General features: G+C 38.3%; 1 protein-coding gene and 1 pseudogene across 4 annotated transcripts in view; one reads left to right on the top strand and one right to left on the bottom strand.

The window, feature by feature from the left end:
• GCFC2 (GC-rich sequence DNA-binding factor 2) overlaps positions 1 to 10,725 on the top strand; it is a 73,620-nt gene extending 62,895 nt beyond the window's left edge. Inside the window, exon 17 of one of the 4 annotated variants that reach the window (XM_055401060.2) lies at positions 10,599 to 10,725. In XM_055401060.2, the coding sequence (XP_055257035.2) occupies positions 10,599 to 10,632 (34 nt within the window). In that variant the 3' untranslated portion in view covers positions 10,633 to 10,725. Of the gene's footprint in view, positions 1 to 143; positions 5,086 to 10,598 lie in introns of those variants that run through there. The other 3 variants (XM_055401062.2, XM_055401058.2, XM_055401061.2) reach the window with 3 other exon arrangements.
• A 682-nt stretch (positions 10,726 to 11,407) lies between these two features.
• On the bottom strand, positions 11,408 to 24,656 carry LOC148776174 (anaphase-promoting complex subunit 13 pseudogene; annotated as a pseudogene).
• Between the last annotated feature and the right edge of the window lie 180 nt (positions 24,657 to 24,836).

The raw sequence follows: 24,836 nt of genomic DNA, 5'->3' as shown, positions 1-24,836 counted from the left end.
GTAGCATCTAAATACTTCATGCAGTATATTTTAGACATTGGCATCAGGTAAAGTTTTTGTTTCAGATTAACTACTGATGTTTCACTGTGCCCTTATACATTGCATTTCTAAGAGGGAAAATGCCCTTTTGTTGTTTTTTTTAGGGATGAAGTCAAAGAAATAATTCTTATTCTGGTGAAAATAAAAGCTTTGAATCAAGCAGAATCCTTCATAGAAGAATATCACCTAGACCATCTTAGATCAGTAATTAAAGAATTTAAGTAAACTTTATAGGAAAGTACTAAAATGAGATTTTAATATAGTCACACTTGACTGTTTTGCTTGTAGAAAAAGGAAAAAAGGTGTTGCCTTTTCTTTATTCCCAGTAATAGAGGAGAGAATTTCCTAACCAAAAGAATAACACTCTGTCCCTCAATTCCCTCCATCTTCTGCCTTCTGGTATCATGAAAGACTGACCCTCCCCTTTATGAGTGTTTGCAGGAATTAAACACACAGGAACAGTAGTTTAACATATTTCATTTGATTCTTCTGGTGACTTTTCCAGTTTAAGAAAGGACTTGAAGCTTATTGTAGCTGCTTTGGCTTTGGTGAGTCTTCTGTCCTGAACCATAAAAACATCTTTTAGTTCTCTTCATTTTAGCAATCTCTGTTTTTAACTCATTTGTATGAGTTAAAATGAAGATCTTAATTGGAATGAATTACTTATTAAGTATTCTGATTAAGGCATTTTAAAGCTACTAATGCTTGTCAGATTGTGCTTCAGAATCTATACCAGTATATTGTTCTAACACAAGTCTGAGAACAGCCAGTGAATCTCTGCCAGCAGTATTTTTTTTTAACTTTGTACTTAATAGGTGAAAAAAAAATCTTAAATTATTTATATTGACTATTAGAGACTACTTGTTTTCTTGGCCATTTGTAATTCTTTTTGAAGTATCTACTTTTTTCCTTATGGATTTGTAAGAGCTTTATATTTTAAAGATACTGATGGTTTGGCAGTCCAGTGGTTAGGACTCTGCACTTTCGCTGCGGAGGGCATGGGTTTGACCCCTAGTCAGGGAATTAAGATCCCACAAGCCACATGGTATGGCCAAAAGTGAAAACAATACAAAAAGATAACTGATGTTGTGCCCATACTGTGTTATAGTTTTCCTCATTTGCAGTTTTCTTTAAATTTGTGTATGCATTTGGTATACTAAGTTATTGCTTGTTCGGTAGTTATTACTATTTTTTGTTATGCTTTTTGTGTGTGTGTCACGGTGGTGGTAGGCTTAGAGAGGAAACAAGTATTTTAAATATTCAGAACATATGATTAATTTTTTTAAAATGTGTGTGATTAAGAATGTGAGGCAAGGTCATTGAATCAAAAAGAAATTGAGAACATTTTTCACAGTAAGTTTACTGATAATTTTTCTTAAATCTATTTGTTTAAATAATTTTCAGGAAGTCCTAAATGTATTCTCCAAATTGTTGCCCAAAAGATAAATCAGGAAAAAATTGATTATATGTCCGGTTTAATAGTTTGAATAAAGAACCAGCCTTTGAACTCTATATGTAGGGTTTGAGCGTGTGGCTTCTAACATCATCAACACTAGTTTTGAAGCTGCATGTAATAAATTTTCGCAGAGTGGTATGTGATATCTACTATAGTGAAGATTCATGGTTCACTGGTATGAACAGTTTCTTAAAGTTTATTTTAGTTATACAAATTATACAGAACAGAATCTCATCTAGAAAATTCAAGCCATTGCTAAAAAAAGTCAAGTTTTATTACACAGTTATTATTCCCAGAGGCAACTGCTGTTTTCCCTTTGTTATCCTTTCAGAACTTTTCTGTACTTAAAAAGTATGTACACATGTGTCTATGCACAGCTTTATTTTTTATATAAGTGGCAAATATTGTGTATTAAATTTATAATTTTTTATTGTTAAAAGTGTACACCTGAAATTTCCCTATGATTTTTGCCTTTGTAATTAAAGGTGTGTTAGATGATCCCTTACATTTTTAACTTGGGTAGAGAGATTTCTCTTGCTTTTTGTAGAACTGAAAATACTAGAACTACTTTTAAAACTGCAAATTGATTTAAACTCCCAGTAGTTTTGAAATTTCATTATGCTTGGTGTTTGAATCTCAGGATTTTTATCCATCATATACTGTAACTAAGGATAAGGGGAGGAGGGAGGTGGGAGGGGGGTTCAGGAAGGGGAACTCATGTACACCCAGGGCAGTATGGCAAAACCAATCAATATAATAAAAAAAAAATTTGTGAAGATTGCCTAATCCTCAATGCAGAGTTCTTTTTTTTTCCCCCTGTTATTGTGAAATGGATGAAGAAATGGAATGAAGAAGAGAAACACCAACTAACAAAAACAAACCTTTGAGTTAACAACTTACCTCAATCCTCAGTTCTTTCTCTGGATTTTTTCAGGTTTTTGTTCACTTAAAGAATGTAAAATTTTTACAGAATCAGATAAATTACCTTTTTGTTTTTACTTTTTTATATGGCTTTTAGGAACTTTTCAATGACCATGAAAATATACCTCAGAACAGTTGGGTTATTTTATGTAGAGGACTCCTAAGAAATACCATATGTGATATGAAATCTGAAAAAGATATTACAAGAAAATAGACCAATATTCCTCATTAATATAGAAATAAAAGTCCTTCAAATACTAGCAAACTGAACCCAGCAATGTATAAGAAGGAAAATAATAATACATTATGACCAAATAGGTTTTATTCCAGGAAGAGAAGTTCAGCTTAACATTAGAAATTTAATCAGTATAATTCACCTATGAACAGTTAATAGAAGAGGAAAACCATAAGATCATCCAATGATTACAGAAAAAGCATTGGACAAAATTCAACACCCTCTCCCAGTACAAAAACAGGAATATAAATTATTTAATAAAGAGCATTTGCTAAAGAACATCCATATTTAGCATCATACTTAACAGTAAAGTATTAATGCAAGGATGTCTGCTCTCACCTTTTCTGTTCAGCATTGTTCTGTAGGTCCTAACCATGTAGTCAGTCAGGAACAAGACATAAGGGTTAAAACACAAGAGTTGACTCATTATTCTCAAGTGACAAGACTGTTTACATAGAAACCCTTAGGCACTCTACCAAAAAAATTTTTTTTTTAATTTAGCAAGATCTTACAAAACTCAAAGCCTAGGGACATACTAGTGATCTAATTGGAAACAAGTTTTAAAACAATAATACTTCAGTAGCCTTGAAAAACCTCACATACCTAGGAATAAATCTATAGAAAGACTGTACTGAGTAGCACATAAATTGCTGAGAAAAAAAAATGTGTAAACCTAAATAAAAAGATAGATATCATGTTTATGAATTGGAAAACTCAGTTATTATTTCAGGCATCTTATTCTTGATTAATATCAATTTTTATGCAGTCCCTATCAAAATTCTATCAGGCTTTAAAAAAAAAGAACAAAGTGATTAAAATACATAAAAATTAAAGTTTATCTAGATGTACAGAGACCTTAAAATAGCCAAAACAGTCTTGAAACAGAATAATAGATTGGAAGACTTGTTCTTTCTGAGTTCAGGACTTACTATAAAGCTACAGTAATCAAGTCTTTGGTATTAGGATAAGAATAAACTAATACATCAGTGGAACAGAATCAAGAGTCCAGGAACAGACCTAAATATAAATAATCAATTTTTGACCACAATATCAAGTTAATACATCAGAAAAGGAGAGTATAACAATATTGGTCAAACAATTGAATAAGAAATAGAATGAGCCTCAACCCTTATTTTCTACACACCCACACAGGTGAATCAGATCTAAATGTAAAGCCTAGAGACAAAAGCTTGCAAGGAGAAACATAGACTGTCTTTGACACTGGAATAGATAAAAGATTTCAGGGGGTAGGGCACAGAAGACACTAACCAAAAAAGAAAAAAAGGATAAGTTGGACTTTTTCAAAATTTAAAAATTATTCAAAAGTATTCTACATCTTAGAGCCACAGCAAGACGGAAGGAGGGGCACAATCATGATAAAAGTCAAATCCCATACTCGCCAGGTGGGTGACCCATAAACTGGAGACCAGTAATATCAAAGAAGTTCTCCCACTGTTTTGAAGTTTCTGAACCACATGTCAGGCTTCCCACCACCCTGGGGGCCTGACAAATGGACTGGGAATCCCCAGGGACTCTGACGGCCAAAGGGATTTGATTACAAGACTTCCACAGGACTGGGGAAAGAACCTCCAGTCTTGGCGGGCACAAACAAAACCTTGCACACACCAAGACTAAGAGGAAAGAAGCAGTGGCCTCACAGGAGACTGAACCAAAGCAACTTGCTGGTGTTGGGGGGTCTCTTGTGGAGGTGTTGGTCGGCAGGGGCTCACCACAGGATGGGGGCACTGGCAGCAGCAGTCTGGGAAGCTCCCTCCCTGGTGTAAGCCCTCTTCGAGGTCACCATTAACCGGACCATGGAGCTGGATCACCTCAGGCCAAAAAACTACCAGAGAGGGAGTGCAACCCCACCAGTCAGCAGATAATTATTAAAGCTTTACTGAGCAAGACCCTACCTACCAGAGAAAGACCTAGTTTTTCCCACTATCAGTCCCTCCCATGAGAAAGATTACATAAGCCTCTTAACCTCCTCCATTAGAGGGCAGAGAGAAGAAGCAAGAAGAACCACAGTCCCCTTCAGTTCAGTTCAGTTCAGTTGCTCAGTCGTGTCCGACTCTCCGCGACCCCATGAATCACAGCACGCCAGGCCTCCCTGTCCATCACCAACTCCCGGAGTTCACCCAAACTCATGTCCACAGAGTCGGTGATGCCATCCAGCCATCTCATTCTCCATCGTCCCCTTCTCCTCCCGCCCCCAACCTTTCCCAGCATCAGAGTCTTTTCCAGTGAGTCAACTCGTCGCATGAGGTGGCCAAAGTATTGCAGTTTCAGCTTTAGCATCAGTCCCTCCAATGAACATCCAGGATTGATCTCCTTTAGAATGGACTGGTTGGATCTCCTTGCAGTATAAGGGACTCTCAAGAGTCTTCTCCAGCACCACAGTTCAAAAGCATCAATTCTTCGGCGATCAGCTTTCTTCACAGTCCAACTCTCACATCCATACATGACCACGGGAAAAACCATTGCCTTGACTAGATGGACCTTGGTTGGCAAAGTAATGTCTCTGCTTTTTAATATACTATCAAGGTTGGTCATAACTTTCCTTCCAAGGAGCAAGCGTCTTTTAATTTCATGGCTGCAATCAGCATCTGCAGTGATTTTGGAGCCCAAAAAAACAAAGTCTGACACTGTTTCCACTGTTTTTCCATCTATTTCCCATGAAGTGATGGGACCAGATGCCATGATCTTTGTTTTCTGAATGTTGAGCTTCAAGCCAACCTTTTCACTCTCCTCTTTCACTTTCATCAAGAGGCTTTTGAGTTCCTCTTCACTTTCTGCCATAAGGGTAGTGTCATCTGCATATCTGAGGTTATTGATATTTCTCCCAGCAATCTTGATTCCAGCTTGTGCTTCTTCCAGCCCAGCGTTCCTCATGATGTACTCTGCATATAAGTTAAATAAGCAAGGTGACAATATACAACCTTGACGTACAACTTTTCCTATTTGGAACCAGTCTGTTGTTCCATGTCCAGTTCTAACTGTTGCTTCCTGACCTGCATACAGGTTTCTCAAGAGGCAGGACAGGTGGTCTGGGATTCCCATCTCTTTCAGAATGTTCCACAGTTTATTGTGATCGACACAGTCAAAGGCTTTGGCATAGTCAGTGAAGCAGAAATAGATGTTTTTCTGGAACTCTCTTGCTTTCTCCATGATCCAGCGGATGTTGGCAATTTGATCTCTGGTGCCTCTGCCTTTTCTAAAACCTGCTTGAACATCTGGGAGTTCACGGTTTACATACTGCTGAAGCCTGGCTTGGAGAATTTTGAGCATGACTTTACTAGCGTGTGAGATGAGTGCAATTGTGCGGTAGTTTGAGCATTCTTTGGCATTGCCTTTCTTTGGGATTGGAATGAAGACTGACCTTTTCCAGTCCTGTAGCCACTGCTGAGTTTTCCAAATCTGCTGGCATATTTAGTGCAACACTTTCACAGCATCATCTTTCAAGACTTGAAATAGCTCAACTGGAATTCCATCACCTCCACTAGCTTTGTTAGTAGTGATGCTTTCTAAGGCCCACTTGACTTCACATTCCAAGATGTCTGGCTCTAGGTCAGTGATCACGTTATCGTGACTATCTTGGTCGTGAAGATCTTTTTTGTACAGTTCTTCTGTGTATTCCTGCCACCTCTTCTTAATATCTTCTGCTTCTGTTAGGTCCATACCATTTCTGTCCTTTATCGAGCCCATCTTTGCATGAAATGTTCCCTTGGAATCTCTGATTTTCTTGAAGAGGTCTCTTGTTTTTCCTATTCTGTTGTTTTCCTCTATTTCTTTGCATTGATCACTGAGGAAGGCTTTCTTATCTCTCCTTGCTATTCTTTGGAACTCTGCATTCAGATGCTTATATCTTTCCTTTTCTCCTTTGCTTTTCGCCTCTCTTCTTTTCACAGCTATTTGTAAGGCCTCCTCAGACAGCCATTTCGCTCTTTTGCATTTCTTTTCCATGGGGATGGTCTTGGTCCCTGTCTCCTGTACAATGTCACGAACCTCCGTCCAGAGTTCATCAGGCACTCTATCAATCAGATCTAGTCCCTTAAATCTATTTCTCACTTCCACTGCATAATCATAAGGGATTTGATTGAGGTCATATCTGAATGGTCTAGTGGTTTTCCCTACTTTCTTCAATTTCAGTCTGAATTTCGCAATAAGGAGTTCATGATCTGAGCCACAGTCAGCTCCTGGTCTTGTTTTCGCTAACTGTATACAGCTTCTCCATCTTTGGTTGCAAAGAATATAATCAATCTGATTTTGGTGTTGAAGCAAGGTCCGGTGCTGTAAAGAGCAATATTGCATAGGAACCTGGAATGTTAGGTCCATGAATCAAGGCAAATTGGAAGTGGTCAAACAGGAGATGGCAAGAGTGAACGTCGACATTCTAGGAATCAGTGAATTAAAATGGACTGGAATGGGTGGATTTAACTCGGATGACCATTATATCTACTACTGTGGGCAGGAATCCCTTAGAAGAAATGGAGTAGCCATCATGGTCAACAAAAGAGTCCGAAATGCAGTACTTGGATGCAATCTTAAAAATGACAGGATGATTTCTGTTCGTTTCCAAGGCAAACCATTCAATATTACAGTAATCCAGGCCTATGTCCCAACCAGTAATGCTGAAGAAGCCGAAGTTAATCGGTTCTATGAAGATCTACAAGACCTTTTAGAACTAACACCCCAAAAAAATGTCCTTTTCATTATAGGGGACTGGAATGCAAAAGTAGGAAGTCAAGAAACACCTGGAGTAACTGGCAAATTTGGCCTTGGAGCACGGAATGAAGCAGGGCAAAGGCTAATAGAGTTTTGTCAAGAGAATGCGCTGGTCATAGCAAACACCCTCTTCCAACAACACAAGAGAAGACTCTACACATGGACATCACCAGATGGTCAACACCGAAATCAGATTGATTATATTCTTATATTCTTTGCAACCACAGTCCCCTAGTGACTAACAAACCACATTACAGAAAGTTAATCGGCATAAAAAAGCAGAAAGTTATGTCCTGGATGAAGGGATAAGATAAAACCCCAGAAAAACAACTAAATGAAGTGGACATAGGTAACCTTCCAGAAAGAGAATTCAGAATAATGATAGTGAAGATGTTTTAGGATCTCAGAAGAAGAATGGAGGCAAAGCTTGACAAAATGCAAAGAAATGTTTACCAAAGACCTAGAAGAACTAAAGAACAAACAAACAGGTGAATAATACACTAGAAGGAATCAATAGCAGAATAACTGAGGCAGAAGAATGGATAAATGACCTGGAGGACAGATTGGTGGAAATCTGCCGCAGAACAGAATATAGGGGGGAAGAAAAGACAACCTAAGGGACCTCTGGGACAACAGTAAATGCACTAATGTTTGCATTATAGGGGTCCCAGAAGGAGAAGAGAGAAAGGACCTGAGAAAATATTTGAAGAGGTAATGGCTGAAAACTTCCATAACATGGGAAAGGAAATAGCCAAGTCCAGGAAGCATAGAGTCCCAAATAGGATAAACCCAAGAACACACCAAGACACATAATAATCAAGCTGACAAAAACTAAATATTAAAAGCAGCAAGGAGAAAAGGACAACATACAAGGGAACTCCCATCAAGCTATTAGCTGATTTCTCAACAGAAACTGCAAGCCAGAAAGGAATAACATGATACATTGAAAGTGATGAAAGGAAAGACCCTACAGCAAAGAATACTCTACCCAGCAGGACACTCCTTCAGATTTCATGGAGAAATAAAAAGCTTTCCAGACAGGCAATAGTTAAGCAAATTCAACCACCAAACCAACAAAGGCTAAAGGAACACCAACAACAAATGTTAAAGGAACTTCTCTAGGCAGGAACAAGAGAAGGAAAAGACCTACCTACAGAAAATAAACCCAAAACAATTAAGAAAACAGTAATAGGGTCATACATACTGATAATTACCTTAAATGTAAATGGATTAAATGCACCAACCAAAAGACATAGACTGACTAGGTAGATGAAAATATGTGCATGTATGCACTTCCATTTACCACATCACTCTGCTTGACCCCCCCCCCCCAAATTTTATTATCTTATCAGTCAGTTCAGTTCAGTCGCTCAGTCGTGTCCAACTCTCCGCGACCCCATGAATCACAGCACACCAGGCCTCCCTGTCCATCACCAACTCCCGGAGTACACTCCAACTCATGTCCACAGAGTCGGTGATGCCATCCAGCCGTCTCATTCTCGGTCGTCCCCTTCTCCTCCCGCCCCCAACCTTTCCCAGCATCAGAGTCTTTTCCAGTGAGTCAACTCGTCGCATGAGGTGGCCAAAGTATTGCAGTTTCAGCTTTAGCATCAGTCCTTCCAATGAACATCCAGGATTGATCTCCTTTAGAATGGACTGGTTGGATCTCCTTGCAGTATAAGGGACTCTCAAGAGTCTTCTCCAACACCACAGTTCAAAAGCATCGATTCTTCGGCGATCAGCTTTCTTCACAGTCCAACTCTCACATCCATACATGACCACGGGAAAAACCATTGCCTTGACTAGACGGACCTTGGTTGGCAAAGTAATGTCTCTGCTTTTTAATATACTATCAAGGTTGGTCATAACTTTCCTTCCAAGGAGCAAGCGTCTTTTAATTTCATGGCTGCAATCAGCATCTGCAGTGATTTTGGAGCCCCAAAAAATAAAGTCTGACACTGTTTCCACTGTTTTTCCATCTATTTCCCATGAAGTGATGGGACCAGATGCCATGATCTTTGTTTTATATTGTTAGGTTAATCGTATTCCTATTATGACTTGCAGTTGTAATTATCTTTTATTTTTTTCTGGCTACTGATTGTGAAAACTGATAAACATCTTTGACTGTAGTGATTATGTAACTGTTAATACCATTGTATCGTGATTGGTCAATAGAAGAATAATAGAATTCTATATCACCAAAGCAACTGTTTAATAGAAAATCTCTAATCACTTTTTAAAATCCAGAATTAACTTGGAATTTTTGAAAAATACAAATATTCAGGTATTATTTTTTCACCAGAGCTCCAGATATGTTTCTAATGAGCAGCCATGTTTAAAAACACAACTGGACTGTATGAAGATCTTTTACTTTTATCTAGTTTGTTTCACTTTTTCTATTTCATATTCAGTGCTCCCCTTTCGTTTAGTTTTCCAGTTACTCTCTTTTTTTTTATATTCTTTCTCAAACCTTTATTAATTGTAGTAGAGAAACTTTTGTGTGTGTGTGTATATATATATATATATATATAATACGTATAGTATATATATTTTAGAAAACTTACTAATTTTTGCCTAACTAAAAAATTTATGACATTTTGATTCCATTTGTTTGACTTAGTATGAATAGAATGCTACATTTCTAATTAAAAATAGATAAGCAACAAAGGTTTACTGTATAGCACAGGGAACTATAGTCAATATCTTATAATAACCTATAATGGAAAATAATTTCAAAAGTAATATGTATGTATATGTATAACCGAATCATAAAAAACAGCTCCTTTTAGAAATTTAGTAATATTTATCTTTTTGCCAGTTTTTCTAAATGTCCTATGGACATCTGATAACAACATATGAGATACAAAATTTTAAATATATTTGTGTAGGATATAAGATTAATATAAATGAATATAAATAGAAATATATTTAAATTATTAATGACATCATTCAAGATGCTCCTATTCTTATTTTTTCTGCACTTGATAAAATAGTCTCAGAGAAATGTTAATATGTCTCACTGTGATTAGATTATATATATTTTTTCTTTTCCCTTAAGATTATTCTGATTTTTGCTTTATATATCTTTGTTCCTTTGTTGTTAGGTGTCTCATGATTTATGATGTATATCATCTTTGTGAATTGTACCTTTTATCATTAAAGATATTCATCTTTGTTTCATTTTAAAATAAATATTTTTTTAAAAAGTATTCTACATCTTAGGTCTGCTGGGAAGTATAAATTAAAACTACAATGATACACCAGTTCACATCCACTAGAGTGACTGAAAAAGACTAATATCAACAAATGCTGCCAAGAATGTGAAGCCACTGGAACACTCCTAGGTTGCAGATGAAAGTGTAAAATGGAAAAACTGCACTGGAAAACTGTTCATCAATTTATTAAACATTTACTAACCATCCAACTCAACAGTGTCACTCTTAGGTGTATTTACCTAAGAAAATAAAAATATGTTCATAAGAAAAGCTTATATAAGAGTGTTGTTAGGAGCCTTATTAATTATAGCCCCAAACTGTAACCAAAATGGATAGAGTTGTAGATTCATCAATGGAAAACTACTCAACATTAGAAATAAACTATTGTATACAATAAGTATACCTGAAAACATCATTAAATGAAAGAAGTTAGGTAGGAATACATTCAAAGAGAAAGCCAAAGATCTGTGTATTTTATTGTACATTGATTATGCATCAATTTTTTAAAAATACCTTGTAAGTCAGACAACTATCTAGAATAATGAACTATCTCTGGTAGTGTTGAGAATGGACTGAAGACCATATTAATTGCCCTTCCTATGACAGTTTCAGAAGTCATCAGTGGATGTTAATGGAAGAAAACTGATAGTGATATTCAGAGATATTTTTAACAGTCCACCAGACCAGTGGTTTCTTACTCTTTTCCCCTAACCCTAACAAGTTTCCATCAAGAATAGTGCTTTAATTGAAATATGTATATTACCGTATGTAAAATAGATGACCAGGGCAAGCTCGATGCATGAAGCAGGGCACTCAATGCTGGTGCTCTGGGACAACCCAGAGGGATGGGGTGGGGAGGGGGGTTCAGGATAGGGGACACGTGCACTTATGGCTGATTCATGTTGATGTATGGCAAAAAACCACCACGATATGGTAAAGTAATTATCCTCCAATTAAAATTAATTATTTTTTAAAGACAGTGCTTTAGGATCACTGCCCGGGATATTTCAGTATGACCTGCTAACCAGAAATGTCACAAGCAGATTCTGTAAGAGAGTCATAAACAAAACATTTATGTTGATGATACCTTTAAACCTGAATAAGTTTCAGGGAATTAGTCCAGAGAGATTTTATAGGCTTCTTACAAAATGTCAAAAGAACATTAAGGTTGTCTATTCATTTGAATATTTTCATGCAGCGGTTGCATGACAGAATTAAATGTCTATGGAACCACAGTTCCCGAACTGATCATAGATCCCCTATGGCAGCACTGTGAACTCAGATGCACTGTGGGACATTTTAAGTTTTCAAGGAAAATAGCAGTATTTGACAGCTTGTCAGAACCACTGGCACTACACCCAAAGGTTGTTCAGTTTCAACATTAGATTATGTGACATAACTTTAGAAGATATGTATTTTTGAAGCTGGGTTTTCAGAGGTTGCCATGATAAAAAGCAAATACTATGTGAAATTCTGTATGGGTATGAGTTGATAGTGTTCAATCTGATTCCAAGATTTGGTAAGTTACATAGTGACCAGCAGATGAATACAACCTCAATTAGTAATTATTTAAGGATGCAATAAAAATAATTTACACGTTTTTTTTAATTTTGTTATTAGGACCTCAGTGGTTAAAAAGTGGCACCCATCACTTGACAGGAGGTATGGAGATAAAGGATAGGGCACCCTTTTAAAATTTCTCCAAAACTAAAGGTTCTGTGAAGTAAGAATGTGAGAACTACTGATAGCTTATTCATTGAAAAGCAAAGAATGTTTCTAGATATATTTGGATTTCTTAGAGCAAAGCTATACAGGAATAGATAGAAATACCACCTCCCGATTGTGCTCTAGTTTTCAGGAACCCTAGGACTTTTAAATTATAAAAAGGCTACTACAGGGACTTCCTGGTGGTCCAGTGGTTAAGACTCCACACTCCCGGGCTTCCCTGGTGGCTCAGTGGTAAAGAATCTGCCTGCCAATGCAGAAGACAAAAGTTCCATCCATGAACTGGGAAGATCCCATATGCCACAGAGCTACAAAGCTCATGTGCCACAAGTATTGAATCTGTGCTCTAGAGCCTGCAAGCTTCAATTTCTGAGCCCACATGCCCTAGAGCCCATGCTCTACAGCAGAGACGCCACCACAATGAGAAGCCTGAGCACCACACAACTAGTGAGTAGCCACTGCTTGTCACAACTAGAGAAAAGCCCACTCAGTAACAAAGACGGTGCGGCCAAAATTTAAAAAAAAAAAAGACTCCATGCTCTCAAGACATGCATGGGTTCGATCCCTGTTTGGGGAACTAAGATCCCTTATGCTGCACAGCACAGCCAAAAAAAAGGCTATTACAGATAATTAAATTTTGTAAATATATGACTGGTAGGGATGACTAGCCATCTTGGTTCTCTGGGACTAACAGATTTCCCAACATGCAGGACTTTCAGTACTAAAATTGTGGAATCCCTAGCAAACCAAGACAAGTTGGTCACTCTACTTACTCCCTTCGCAGTATGTGGACATTTTGGTTAGCGGCCTAATTTAGAACAAAGTGACCTGCCTTGAATTTCACCTCCATTCTGCTGTTCCTGTAGGACCAAGATGTTAAGTGCTGCTGCTGCTGCTAAGTCACTTCAGCCATGTCCAACTCTGTGTGATCCCATAGACAGCAGCCCACCAGGTTCCCCTGTCCCTGGGATTCTCTAGGCAAGAACACTGGAGTGGGTTGCCATTTCCTTCTCCAACGCATGAAAGTGAAAAGTGAAAGTGAAGTCGCTCAGTCATGTCCGACTCTTAGCGACCCCATGGACTGCAGCCTACCAGGCTCCTCCGTCCATGGGATTTTCCAGGCAAGAGTACTGGAGTGGGGTGCCGTTGTCTTCTCCGTATGTTAAATGCAGTGGTTCTTAAAACTAACTATACATTACAGTCACAATGAGAACTTTTTAAACAACAAATCTCCATCCCTCACCTTCCCCATCATAATCTGAGATAGTTTGGAGGTATGTTTTTAAAAACAGTTCTGAAAATTCAGACATTTCTGTGTTTTAACATTAGCTTATTCACCTATCTCCACTTTAGATAAGCTATTTTCCTCTCCGGATCTACTTCTTTTGTAAAAATAAAGACACTGATCTCAGGTTTTTGTGAGTATTAAGAGACATGAAGTGCCTTGCAGTGTCTGAAACAGGAAGACTTCTAATAGAACATAGACTAGCCTTGTTCTTGAAAACAAAGGAAAACACTACTTTTTAAACTCTTGAGTTATACAAAAGACTCAGGGCGTTGTTTCTTCTCAGCTAATAACTGTCCCACCACAATGCTAAAGGGAGGTTTAAAAACAACACTCTCTTGAGAAAAAAGATCTTGATGTTCCAGAGAAACACTGAAAAAACCCCAACGTTCACAACCAACTTTTCCAGAACTCTGGAAAAGTCAAAAAGTTAATAGCAGCCAACCAAACGCTGAGTCAAAACAAATTTTAAATGGTAGGAAGTGACCAAGACAGCAACATAGATGATGCCAGGCGTTGTTCCTGACTTCATTCCCCTTCACAAGTTGAACCAACAACTGTTCGTAAACAAGACACTGCTGAGAAAATCCTCAAAGGCAGAGGTGAGGCTGAGGCGCTCCCCTGCACCACAGAGACTGAGACACTGCATAAGAAGAGGAAGGGAGCAGCTTCATGCCTAGCACGCTGCCTGTCTCCCAGGCAAGGGCAGCAACACCCAAGAGGGCTCCCCTGAGCCTCCATTTCCTCCAGTGGGAAAAAAAAGAGCCCAGGGTAGACATCCAGCTCCCCCAGGACTATTGGCTGCTTCTTGGGATTCTACTGTGTCCTCACCTCACAGGGAAAGCATGGTTGGAAAACCTGATAAACTGTGTACCCCAATGACACTGAACAAGAGAGTACATTAGGCAAAGCTGATCATCCACAGAGCACACCACTCAGCCAGGGAATTTGGGGTGAGGGTTAGCTTGAGTCAAGACCTCAAACAGAGCTTTTCCAGACTGAACTGGTTCCCTCTCTCTGCCCACACAAAGCAGCTAATTCAGTCTCTCACTTCCAGCCCTTCCAAACCAGAAATCCTGGCTGGAACACGTAGAAAACTGTAACCCAGCAACACCAATAGACTGCAAACACAGGTGATCATCTGTAAGTCCAGTGGCCCCATTTAGCCAGGAAACTTGGTGCATGGGTTGGCCTGAGTCAGGATTGCAAAGATCCTTGCCAACCTTGGATCTGATTATTCTACTCAGCCCACCCTACCAGGAAACCTATCAGGGCACTTTGATAGGAAGTTGCATATCTTATCCAACAGCTCTGCTTAGAGTGGCACTTGAGCCCAGAACCAGCCTGTGGCTTCCCTTCTGTAAAACAAAAGGAGTGGCTCCACCTGGCCAGGGAATTCAGTGTACAGTCTTGTTTGATTCAGGTCCCCAAACAATAAGCCATGAAGTACCTGGCAAATTTTCTATAGCCCTGCCAGGTCAGGCAAGATAACTGCTGAGGATAGTACCCAGTTCTGACCATCTAGTAACCCCAACCAGAGAACCTGTACAGCCTCACACAGGCAGAGAACTAAGCCAGCAGTCCTTTCCAACTGTTCTCAGTCTATGGTAGTCCCCCAACCTTAGATCTCAGGCTGTAGCTTCACCACAAAATAGACCCTGATAGCAATACCCACCTGCCCTAACAAAGCAAAGAAACCCCCAGAAATCCTAGACCTGAAAAAATACAATGAAGAATAGCTTCAAAAGCAAACCCAACCATGCAGAAGAATAAATGACCTGTAAGACACTTAAAATTATCTAATCAGAGGAACGGAAAGGAAAAAGAGAAAAAGGCGGTGGGACTTATGTACACAATCAAAGGAAACAACATCTGTATTATAGGAATTCCAGAAGGAAAGAGAAAGGGGCAAAGTATATTTAAAGCAATAATGACTGAAAACTTCATAACCTTGGGAGAGAAATGAGATTCATATCTATTCAGATCCATGAGGCCCAAAAGACAACAACACAGACATTTTAATAATAACTTATTTTTCAAGTTATATTTAAAATTTCAAATCAAAGAATTTTGGAAGTAGATAAAGAGACAGAGAGAAAAGTTATACACAAGGGAACCACATAATAGTAGATTTCTCACAGAAACATTTTCAAGCCAGGAAAGAATGGGATAATATATTTAAAATATCAAGTGAAAAACCTGTCGACCAGGAATTCTATAACTGGAAAAGCTGTCCTTCAGATATAAAGGAGAGATAATTTTCCCAAACAACCAAAAATTTAAGGAGTTCATTGGCATTAATCTGCCTTTTAAGAAAAGCTAAAGAGAGTTCATGCGACGAGTTGACTCACTGGAAAAGAGTCTGATGCTGGGAGGGATTGGGGGTGGGAGGAGACGGGGACGACAGAGAATGAGATGGCTGGATGGCATCACCGACTCAATGGACATAAGTTTGAGTGAACTCCGGGAGTTGGTGATGGACAGGGAGGCCTGGTGTGCTGTGATTCATGGGGTCGCAAAGAGTCAGACACGACTGAGCGACTGAACTCAACTGAACTGAACTGAAAAGAGAGTTCTTTGAATGGAACTAAAAGGACACGAAACAAGGTAGTTTAAAATTCACTTGTGATGGTAGTTAGATTCTGTAATATGGTATGGCAGCATGTAATTCACTTACAACTTTGGATTAAAAGTTAAAAAATAAACATAACTACAATAACCTGTTGTTGGATGCACAATATTAAAATATATATAAACTATAACATCAGTAACCAAAAATGCGAGGGGGAGAAGTCAAAGTGTAAATTGTAGAAATCCTATCAAAGTTGGTTCCAGTTTAAAACCGAGTGTTACAATTTTAAGATTTTTATGTAGGCTTCATGGTGATTATAAGGGGGAAAACCTGTAGTGATTACACATGCGCACACATACACACACACACACAAACAAGATAAATCAAAACATCTGATACCAAAAGAAAACAAACAAGAAAAAAAGAAAAACAGGATAAGAAGCAAGAAACAAAGTATCTACAAAACAGCCAGACTGCCATAACAAAACCAATGAAAAGGCCATTGTAATAACCACCTATCAAAAATTACTTTAAACAAAAACATATTACTTCTTTAGTCAAAAGACAGTGAATGGCTAAAATGATAAACAAAAAGATCCATTGATGTGCTGCCTACAAGATACACATGGATTGAGCATGATGGGATAGAAAAGGATATCTCAAGTAAATAATAAGCAAAAAGAAAATAGTAGCTGCCATACTTATTTCGGACCAAATATATTTTAAACTAAAAATGGTAAAAATGACAAGGTAATTATAATAAAGAGGTCAGTCCATCAAGATATGAGTTCTAAATATTTATGCACCCTACATCTGAGCACTAAATATATAAAATAAAAACTAAAAGTTAAAAGGAGAAGTAAATAGCAATACAATAATAATCGGAAATTTTAATATCTGACTCAATAATTGATCATCCAAAGAATCAAAGACAAATGAGTGAACTTGAAAAACAGAGACTAAATGAACCAAACATATGTATACAGAATATTCTATCCAAAATAGCATATTCTCAAGCACACAGAAATATTCTCTAAGATAGACCATATGTCAGGCCATAAAAGTCTAAGCAAATTCGAGAAAATGGAAGTCATAACAAGTATTGACCACAATGGTATGCAATTTGATGACTATAGTTAACACTGTTGTATAGTATCCTTTAAAGTTGTTAAGAGAATAATTTCTAATTTCTCATTACAAGGAAAGAATTATTTTCTTTTTGTACAAATATGAGATTATTGATATTACCCAAAAATGCTGGCAATCATTTGAAAATATGAAAGTAAAACTATTAAGCTATAATTTACATAGTACTCAATTATATCTCAAAAAATACTAGAAAAAATTTTAACAAAAACAAATGGTTGAAAAGCTTTGTGGCATTTTTTTTTAAGGCAAATGTTTAATGAATCATGTTCAAACACAAGCTAGTTAATGAAGAACTTTAGGTTCAAAGGGCCAGATGTCCTGCATCCCTAAGAAACAGCAATCAGCTTCTCAACCTGGCTGAGCATTTTCACATTGCATTTTGCTGCCACAAAATTAGTTGTACATTTTTGAGTGTTGATCTATCACTAAAAGATTTAAATTAGGAGACAGAAAATACTTTGTATCTTTTTTTTTTTTTTTTAATCTGTCGATGAACAAGGAGCCAGGTGTCAGTTTCCTATGGGAGGAATATTCTCATGGAGGTACTGGAAGGCCAAGTCGGTCCACTTCATCCCTTGTTCTTTAACAGATTCCGTGGTGCCTCCTTTGTCCCGTTCAGGTTCAGGAAGCTCATTCAGTGGTATTGCAACATCCTCATGAGGCAGCTTGTCTTCTCGCCAAGCATCGTCAGTCAAATCCAAGATCCTTCCAACTCTCTGTACTTCCCTGTTCATTCTCTTGCAGCTTTGATCTTGTCGAACCTCTGTATTCGAGCTCCGTAAACTTGCAGTTACAAGAGCAAACTTGGAATGCCGTTTCCCTCGCTAAAAATGACCCTCTCGGGCCACCACCGTCCGTACAGGTGGGGAGCCCGCCCCACAGCCTCGGCTTCCCACCCGAGGTGGGCTATACCAGATGCGGAAGCCGGGGAAGTGCAGGGCCGCCACGTAGTCCCTCTCCACCCTTCGACATGTGGTAAGGGAGGTAGTTATAAGGATGAGGTGAGAACGACCTCGGCCGATAGGCTCGGCAGACACCCGAACGCGCTCCTCTTCTACACTACCTAAGCCAGGGCGCGGGAAAATTTTGGACCCGCACTGGCCCAGCGCGGCACCGGCCTCCGATGGACCCTTTGTGGCATTTTTATTTGCCCTTCCCTCACTCTTCCTTAATGTGGCAGCTGTCTTGAAAAAAAAAAAAGCTTTGTTCTCAGTGTGAAACTTCACTCTCTGTCTCTGGATGGTGCAGTTAGTTCAGTTTAGTCACTGAGTCGTGTCCGACTCCCCGCGACCCCATGGACTGCAGCACGTCAGGCCTCCCTGTCCATCACCAACTCCCGGAGTTTACTCAGACTCATGTCCATCGAGTCGGTGATGCCATCCAACCATCTCATCCTCTGTTGTCCCCTTGTGCTCCTGCCTTCAATCTTTCCCAGCATCAGGGTCTTTTCAAATGAGTCAGTTCTTCGCATCAGGTGGCCCAGAGAATTGGAGTTTCAGCTTCAGCATTAGTCCTTTCAATGAACATTCAGGATTGATTTCATTTTGGATAGACTGGATGGTGCAAAGCAGACCTTATTCACAAAGTACTATTTACGTCTATACTCTAGCCTCTCAGGGGGGTTCTTGAAAACTGAAGCAAAGCACTCATTTCTGTTTTGCCTAACTTGAAACTCAGGCCAGAAAAGCAGAAAGCATTGCCCTAAAACAGTATAAGGCAAGCCAACAATCCACAAAGTGCCTGGGTCAAAAGATTACAACTAAGATACATCTAAGATCTATGATACAATAGACCATCCAAGGACTGGGAGAAAAAGCTGAGGGTGGGGAGTTACTTGGGCACTTAGGATATTCAGAAGTATATATAGGGAAATTTAGAAAGCTACACACATCCAGAATAAGAAACATGCTTTAAAAAGACTCCAAAGACCCTAAGTTTTTAACTCAGGCTAATTGTTAAGCTTAGTGCAAGCCTGGTTTATTGTTGAGGGTGTATATTAGAAAAGTGACAACCTACAAAAACAGGGAGAGGTGTGTTTTAGCTCCTGACTTTTAAGAAAACCTATCAAAACACTATCTTAAAAAAAGGTTAAGAAACAGATTTCAGTGATCACACACAAGGAGTATATTGTTTGCAAAAAATAATTTTGAGAATATCATTAAGCAAATGGACTGCTGTTGCTGCTGCTGCTAAGTCACGTCAGTCGTGTCCAACTCAGTGTGACCCCATAGAGGGCAGCCCACCAGGCTCCCGTCCCTGGTACTCTCCAGGCAAGAATACTGGAGTGGGTTGCCATTTCCTTCTCCAAATGGACTACTATAGTCCAATAATTAAAATAAAGAAAACCCTAGGGAAGGAGGGCAAATCTGATTTCCAGAATCACATTAGAATATTTAAATGTCCAATTTTCAACAAAAATAATCAGAATACATTCAAAGACATGGGAATGCATGGCCATCCAAAGGAACAAATTAAACAGAATCGATCACTGCAGAAGCAGAGATATCAGAACTAATAGACAAAGACTTTAAATAACTGTCTTAGACATGCTCAAAGAGCTAAAGGAAAACACAGACCAAGAAAAAAGGAAATTTGAAAAGGGATATATGAACAAAATGAGATTAGCAATAAAGACACAGAAATCATAAAAGGAACCAAACAAATTCTAAGGATGGAAATTACAAGTAACTGACACCTTAAAAAAGTGCTAGAGGAGTTCAACAGCCAGTGTGAGCAGTCAGAAAAAATAAATCAACTAACTTAAATCTAGGATAATTACAATGATCATGCCTGTGGAGCAAAAATAAAGAATGACTTGAACACAGTCTACAAAACTAATGGGACCATCCAAAAGACCAACGTTCATTATGAATGTCCCAAAAGAAAGGATCAGAAAGAATATTTGAAGAAAGAATGGTCAAATACAGCCTAAATTTGATGACAGACATGAATCTCCAAATCCCAGAATCTCAATGAACTCCAAGCAGAATAAACTCTGAGGCCCACACCAAGACATATTATAATCAAACTGGCAAAAGACTAGGACAGAGACAATCCTGAAAGCAGCAAAGGAGAAGCAACTCATGATCAAAATATCCTCAATAAATTTAACAGACAAATCTCATCAGAAATCAGAGGTCAGGAGATATTTAACTTGCTGAGAGAAAAATACTGTGAACAAAAAATACTCTATCTAGAAAAACTGACCTTCAAAAAGTAGAAATAAAGACACCCCCAGATAAACAAAACCTAAGACAATTCATTACAACTAGACCTGTCCTACAAGAAAGGCTAAAGGGAGTACTTTAGGCAGAAATAAAAGGACTGTAGGCAGTAACTTGAATTTACATCTAGTTTGTGATAAAGCCCTCTACTAAAGGTAAATACATGGGAAAATATAATAGCTATTATTGTTGTAATTTTGTTTGGTAACTCTGTTTTATCTCCTACATGACTTAAAAGGAGACCCAGGTTTGATCCCTGGGTTGGGACGATCCCCTGGAGAAGGAAATGGAAACCCACTCCAGTATTCTTGCTTGGAGAATCCCATGGACAGAGGAGCCTGGCAGGTTACAGTCCATGGGGTTCCAAAGAGTCAGACACAACTGAGCGACTAACGGTTACATGACTTAAAAGAGCAGTGCAACAAAATAATTATAAACATATTATCAGGCACACAATATATGAAGATATAATTTGTGACATCAATAAAGGGAGAATAGAGCTTTATAGGACTAGAAATTTTGTTTGTTGTTGAATTCAAACTGATAATTCAAATTAGACTATATAATGTTGACTATAATCACCATAGTAACCACAAAGAAAATATTTAACAACTATATGCAAAAGGGAAATGAGAAGGGAATCATAATGGTTTACCACCAAAAAATCAACATAGAAGATAGTAAGGAGAAACAAAAAATATATAATACATAAAGACAACAAGTGGTAGTTCTTCCTTATACTAATTACTTTAGATGTAAATGAATTAAATAAACTCTCCAAACAGAAGGCAAATATCAGCAAAATGGATAAAATCAAATGATCCAACTATAGGCTAAGGACTATATGCTATATGCTAAGACTCACTTTAGCTCCAAAGACACAGATATGTTGAAAGTGAAAGGACAGAAAAAGATATTCTATGTAAATAGTAAGCAAAGGAGAATTGAGGTGGGTATACTAGTATTAAGCAAAATAAGACTGTAAGCCAAAAATTGTTTTAAGAAACCAAAATGCATATTACATATTGATAAAAATTCATCAAGATAAAATTTATGCACAAAATGACAAATGCCCCCAAATATATGAAGCAAACATTGACAGAATCAGAGTAAAGTAGATAGCTCTATAAGAATTGTTAGAAACTTCAATATTCCACTCGAAAAATGGATAAAACCTTTAGACAGAAGATCAATGAGGAAGCAGAAGACTTCAACACTATAAACAAACTAGACCTAATAGACATGTAAAACTCACCACCCAACAACAGTAAAATGTTTCTCAAGTGCACAAGGCATGTTGTCCAGACCATATGTTAGGCCATAGAACAATTTTTAGTAAATTTTTAGACTGCATGCAGGGCCTCCATGGTGGCTTAGTGTGAAGAATCTGCTGCCAATTCAGGAGATACAGGTTCAGTCCCTGATCTGGGAAGATCCCATATGCTGCAGAGCAACTACACCCATGCACCACTATTGAACCTGTGCTCTAGAGCTCAGGAGGCACAACATGCGCCTTAGAGCCTGTGCTTTACAATATAAGCCACCACAAAGAGAAGCCTGCACACTGCAACTAGACAGTAGCCCTCACTCACTGCAACTACAGAAAAAGCTAGTGCAACAACAAAGATCCACCATAGCCAAAAGTTAAATAATTTTGTAAAATGTGACTGTTTATTCTATTTTTAAAAAGACTAAAATCACACTAAGTATCTTCTCTGACCACGATGGAATGAAGAAATCAGTAACAAAAGAAGTGGAAACTTCACTTGCGGCATATTAAATGTGGCAATTAACATTCTTTAACAACCAATAGCGGAGAAGGCAATGGCAAGCCACTTCAGTACTGTTGCCTGGAAAATCCCATGGACAGAGGAGCCTGGTAGGCTGCAGTCCATGGGGTCGCTAAGAGTCGGATGACTGAGCGACTTCACTTTCACTTTTTGCTCTCGTGCATTGGAGAAGGAAATGGCAACCCACTCCAGTGTTCTTGCTTGGAGAATCTCAGGGACAGGGGAGCCTGGTGGGCTGCCGTCTCTGGGGTCACACAGAGTTGGACACGACTGAAGTGACTTAGCATAGCAGCAGCAGCAGCAACAACCAATAGATCAAAGAAAGTATAAGGGAAATTTCAAAATATGATCCAGCAATTATATGCCAAGATATGTATATACCTGGAGTATATGTTTTTAAAATATTAAAAAAGAACAAATACTGTATGATTCCACTTGTAAGAATCAGAATAGGCAAATTCATAAAGTGAGGAGATTAGAACTTACCGGGAGCTGACACAGAGAGAGGAATTGGGAGTTATTACTCACTAGTTACAGTTCCTTTCTAGAGTGATGAAAAAGTTTTGAAGATAATGGTGATGGCCGCACAATACGAAAGTAATTAATGCCACTAAAACTGCATATTTAAAAATGGTTAAAATGATAAATTTTGTTATGATCATTTTTAATATCAATTTTTATTATGGTAAAATATACATATATATTACAGTAAAAATTTATTAAGATATGCTTTTTCTGGGGGAAAATTCAAAAGAATTTTAAAAAGAATTTTATAGAGTAAAAAACATGACTGGCTATGTTGTTATAAGCACATGTACTTATGAGCCAATCATATATTTGCACAGCTTTAGATCTCGAACTGGAGAAGGAAATGGCAACCCACTCCAGTGTTCTTGCCTGGAGAATCCCAGGGAAGGGGGAGCCTGGTGGGCTTCCATCTATGGGGTCACACAGAGTTGGACATGACTGAAGTGACTTAGCAGCAGCAGCAGCAGATCTCAAAATGTACCATTCATCTGCCCTTCTACCAATGTTGAAGTGTGTTTATCAAGGAAAAAAATGAACAAACTTTAATCATTCTCTTCTGACAAGAGAAGAAAATGTAGGAAACAGACTGTTACAATTTTACTTTGAGAGGCTATCTCAGCAAGTAATCTAAATAAGTGAATGATGGTATAAATGTTGCTTTCTGAAAATAGGTAGCTGTGTAACTTTTAGTGAAAGAGCAAGGTAGCACTGAATGTTGAGAACCCAAAGGACCAATATCTGAAAATTTCTTCAAAAGAAATCTATTACTAAGGAAAGTGGCTAAATAGGTTAATTTGTCAAATGAATTATTCAAATAACCACTAAAATATACCACAGGGAAAAGAAAACCTACAAGGAAGGAGAAAACAGGACAAGATGCAAATAGTACAAAATGTCGAGAAACATATGGATGAGATATTAAACCACAAGAACAGGACAAGAAACAAGCAGAACAAAATTTTAAAAGCTGAAAAAACACGAATGGACTGGCAGACTTAAGAAAGGCAAATCAAGCCAGCAGTGGAGAAAGATGAGAACCAATCTAGTTAACCTCAATTGTTAGTGAGCAGATCAGCAACTTGGGGGTCAAGGACAATGGCTAAACTAGTGAGAACCTGATGAAACTATCCGGAACTTTCAAACAAGATATCCTTTTTCCAACTCCCCACAATTGCTTATCTGGCCCTCCTCCACATCAGTTAAAGTTAGGAGATTTCTCTAGAGAAGTTAGAACAGTATTCTGGACTGCAGGCACTTGTGTGGGGGAGGGGATGGACAGGATGGCCATAAAAATATAGTGTGCCAGAAATCTCATTCTTTTTCTTTAATATGGGTAAGGGTAGAAAGACCTTTAGCCTCCAGGAAGGAGATTGGAAACCTTTACTTTGGAGACTGACCAAAGCAAGATACTCATGTGGAGTATCTTTTTGTAAACTCTCATGGAAGCTGAAGCAACTATGATCCAAAGAACTTCATTATGCTCTCTCTGAAGCCTTCATGTAATGACAATGTTAGGACTTCCCTAGTGGTCCAGTGGTTAAGAATCCACCTTCCAATGCAGGGGACACAGGATCAAACCAGGGTTCAATCCCTGGTTGGGGAACCAAGATCCCACATGCCAAAGAGCAACTAAACCCTCGCGCCACAACTAGAGAGCCCACACATAGCAACAAGAGAAGTCTGTGAGCCACAAGCAGAGAAGCCCTCTCATGCTCTGACACCCAGCACAACCAAAAAAGGCAATCTTGTCGTTTTACACCTGCAAACAGATTTTTCAAAAGTAAATGTACTGTTTAAGAATGTATGTTATATAATAAACTAAAAGAAATGCAAAGGAATGATTAACACAAAGTTGGGATACTGCCCACATGTGGGAGAGGGGACGGATGCAACTACAGACACACAAGAGTCTTCTTAGATTCTACTAAATGCTCTATTTCCTAACCTCCTTCAATATTACAAATGTTCTACT

The sequence above is a fragment of the Moschus berezovskii genome, chromosome 11 (assembly GCF_049115385.1).
Source record: "Moschus berezovskii isolate FMDL1 chromosome 11, NW_MosBer_1.0, whole genome shotgun sequence".
In the NCBI taxonomy this organism is placed as follows: Eukaryota; Metazoa; Chordata; class Mammalia; order Artiodactyla; family Moschidae; genus Moschus; species Moschus berezovskii.
The sequence above is the reverse complement of the archived record's forward strand: the minus strand, read 5'-3'. Positions and strand labels throughout refer to the sequence as shown.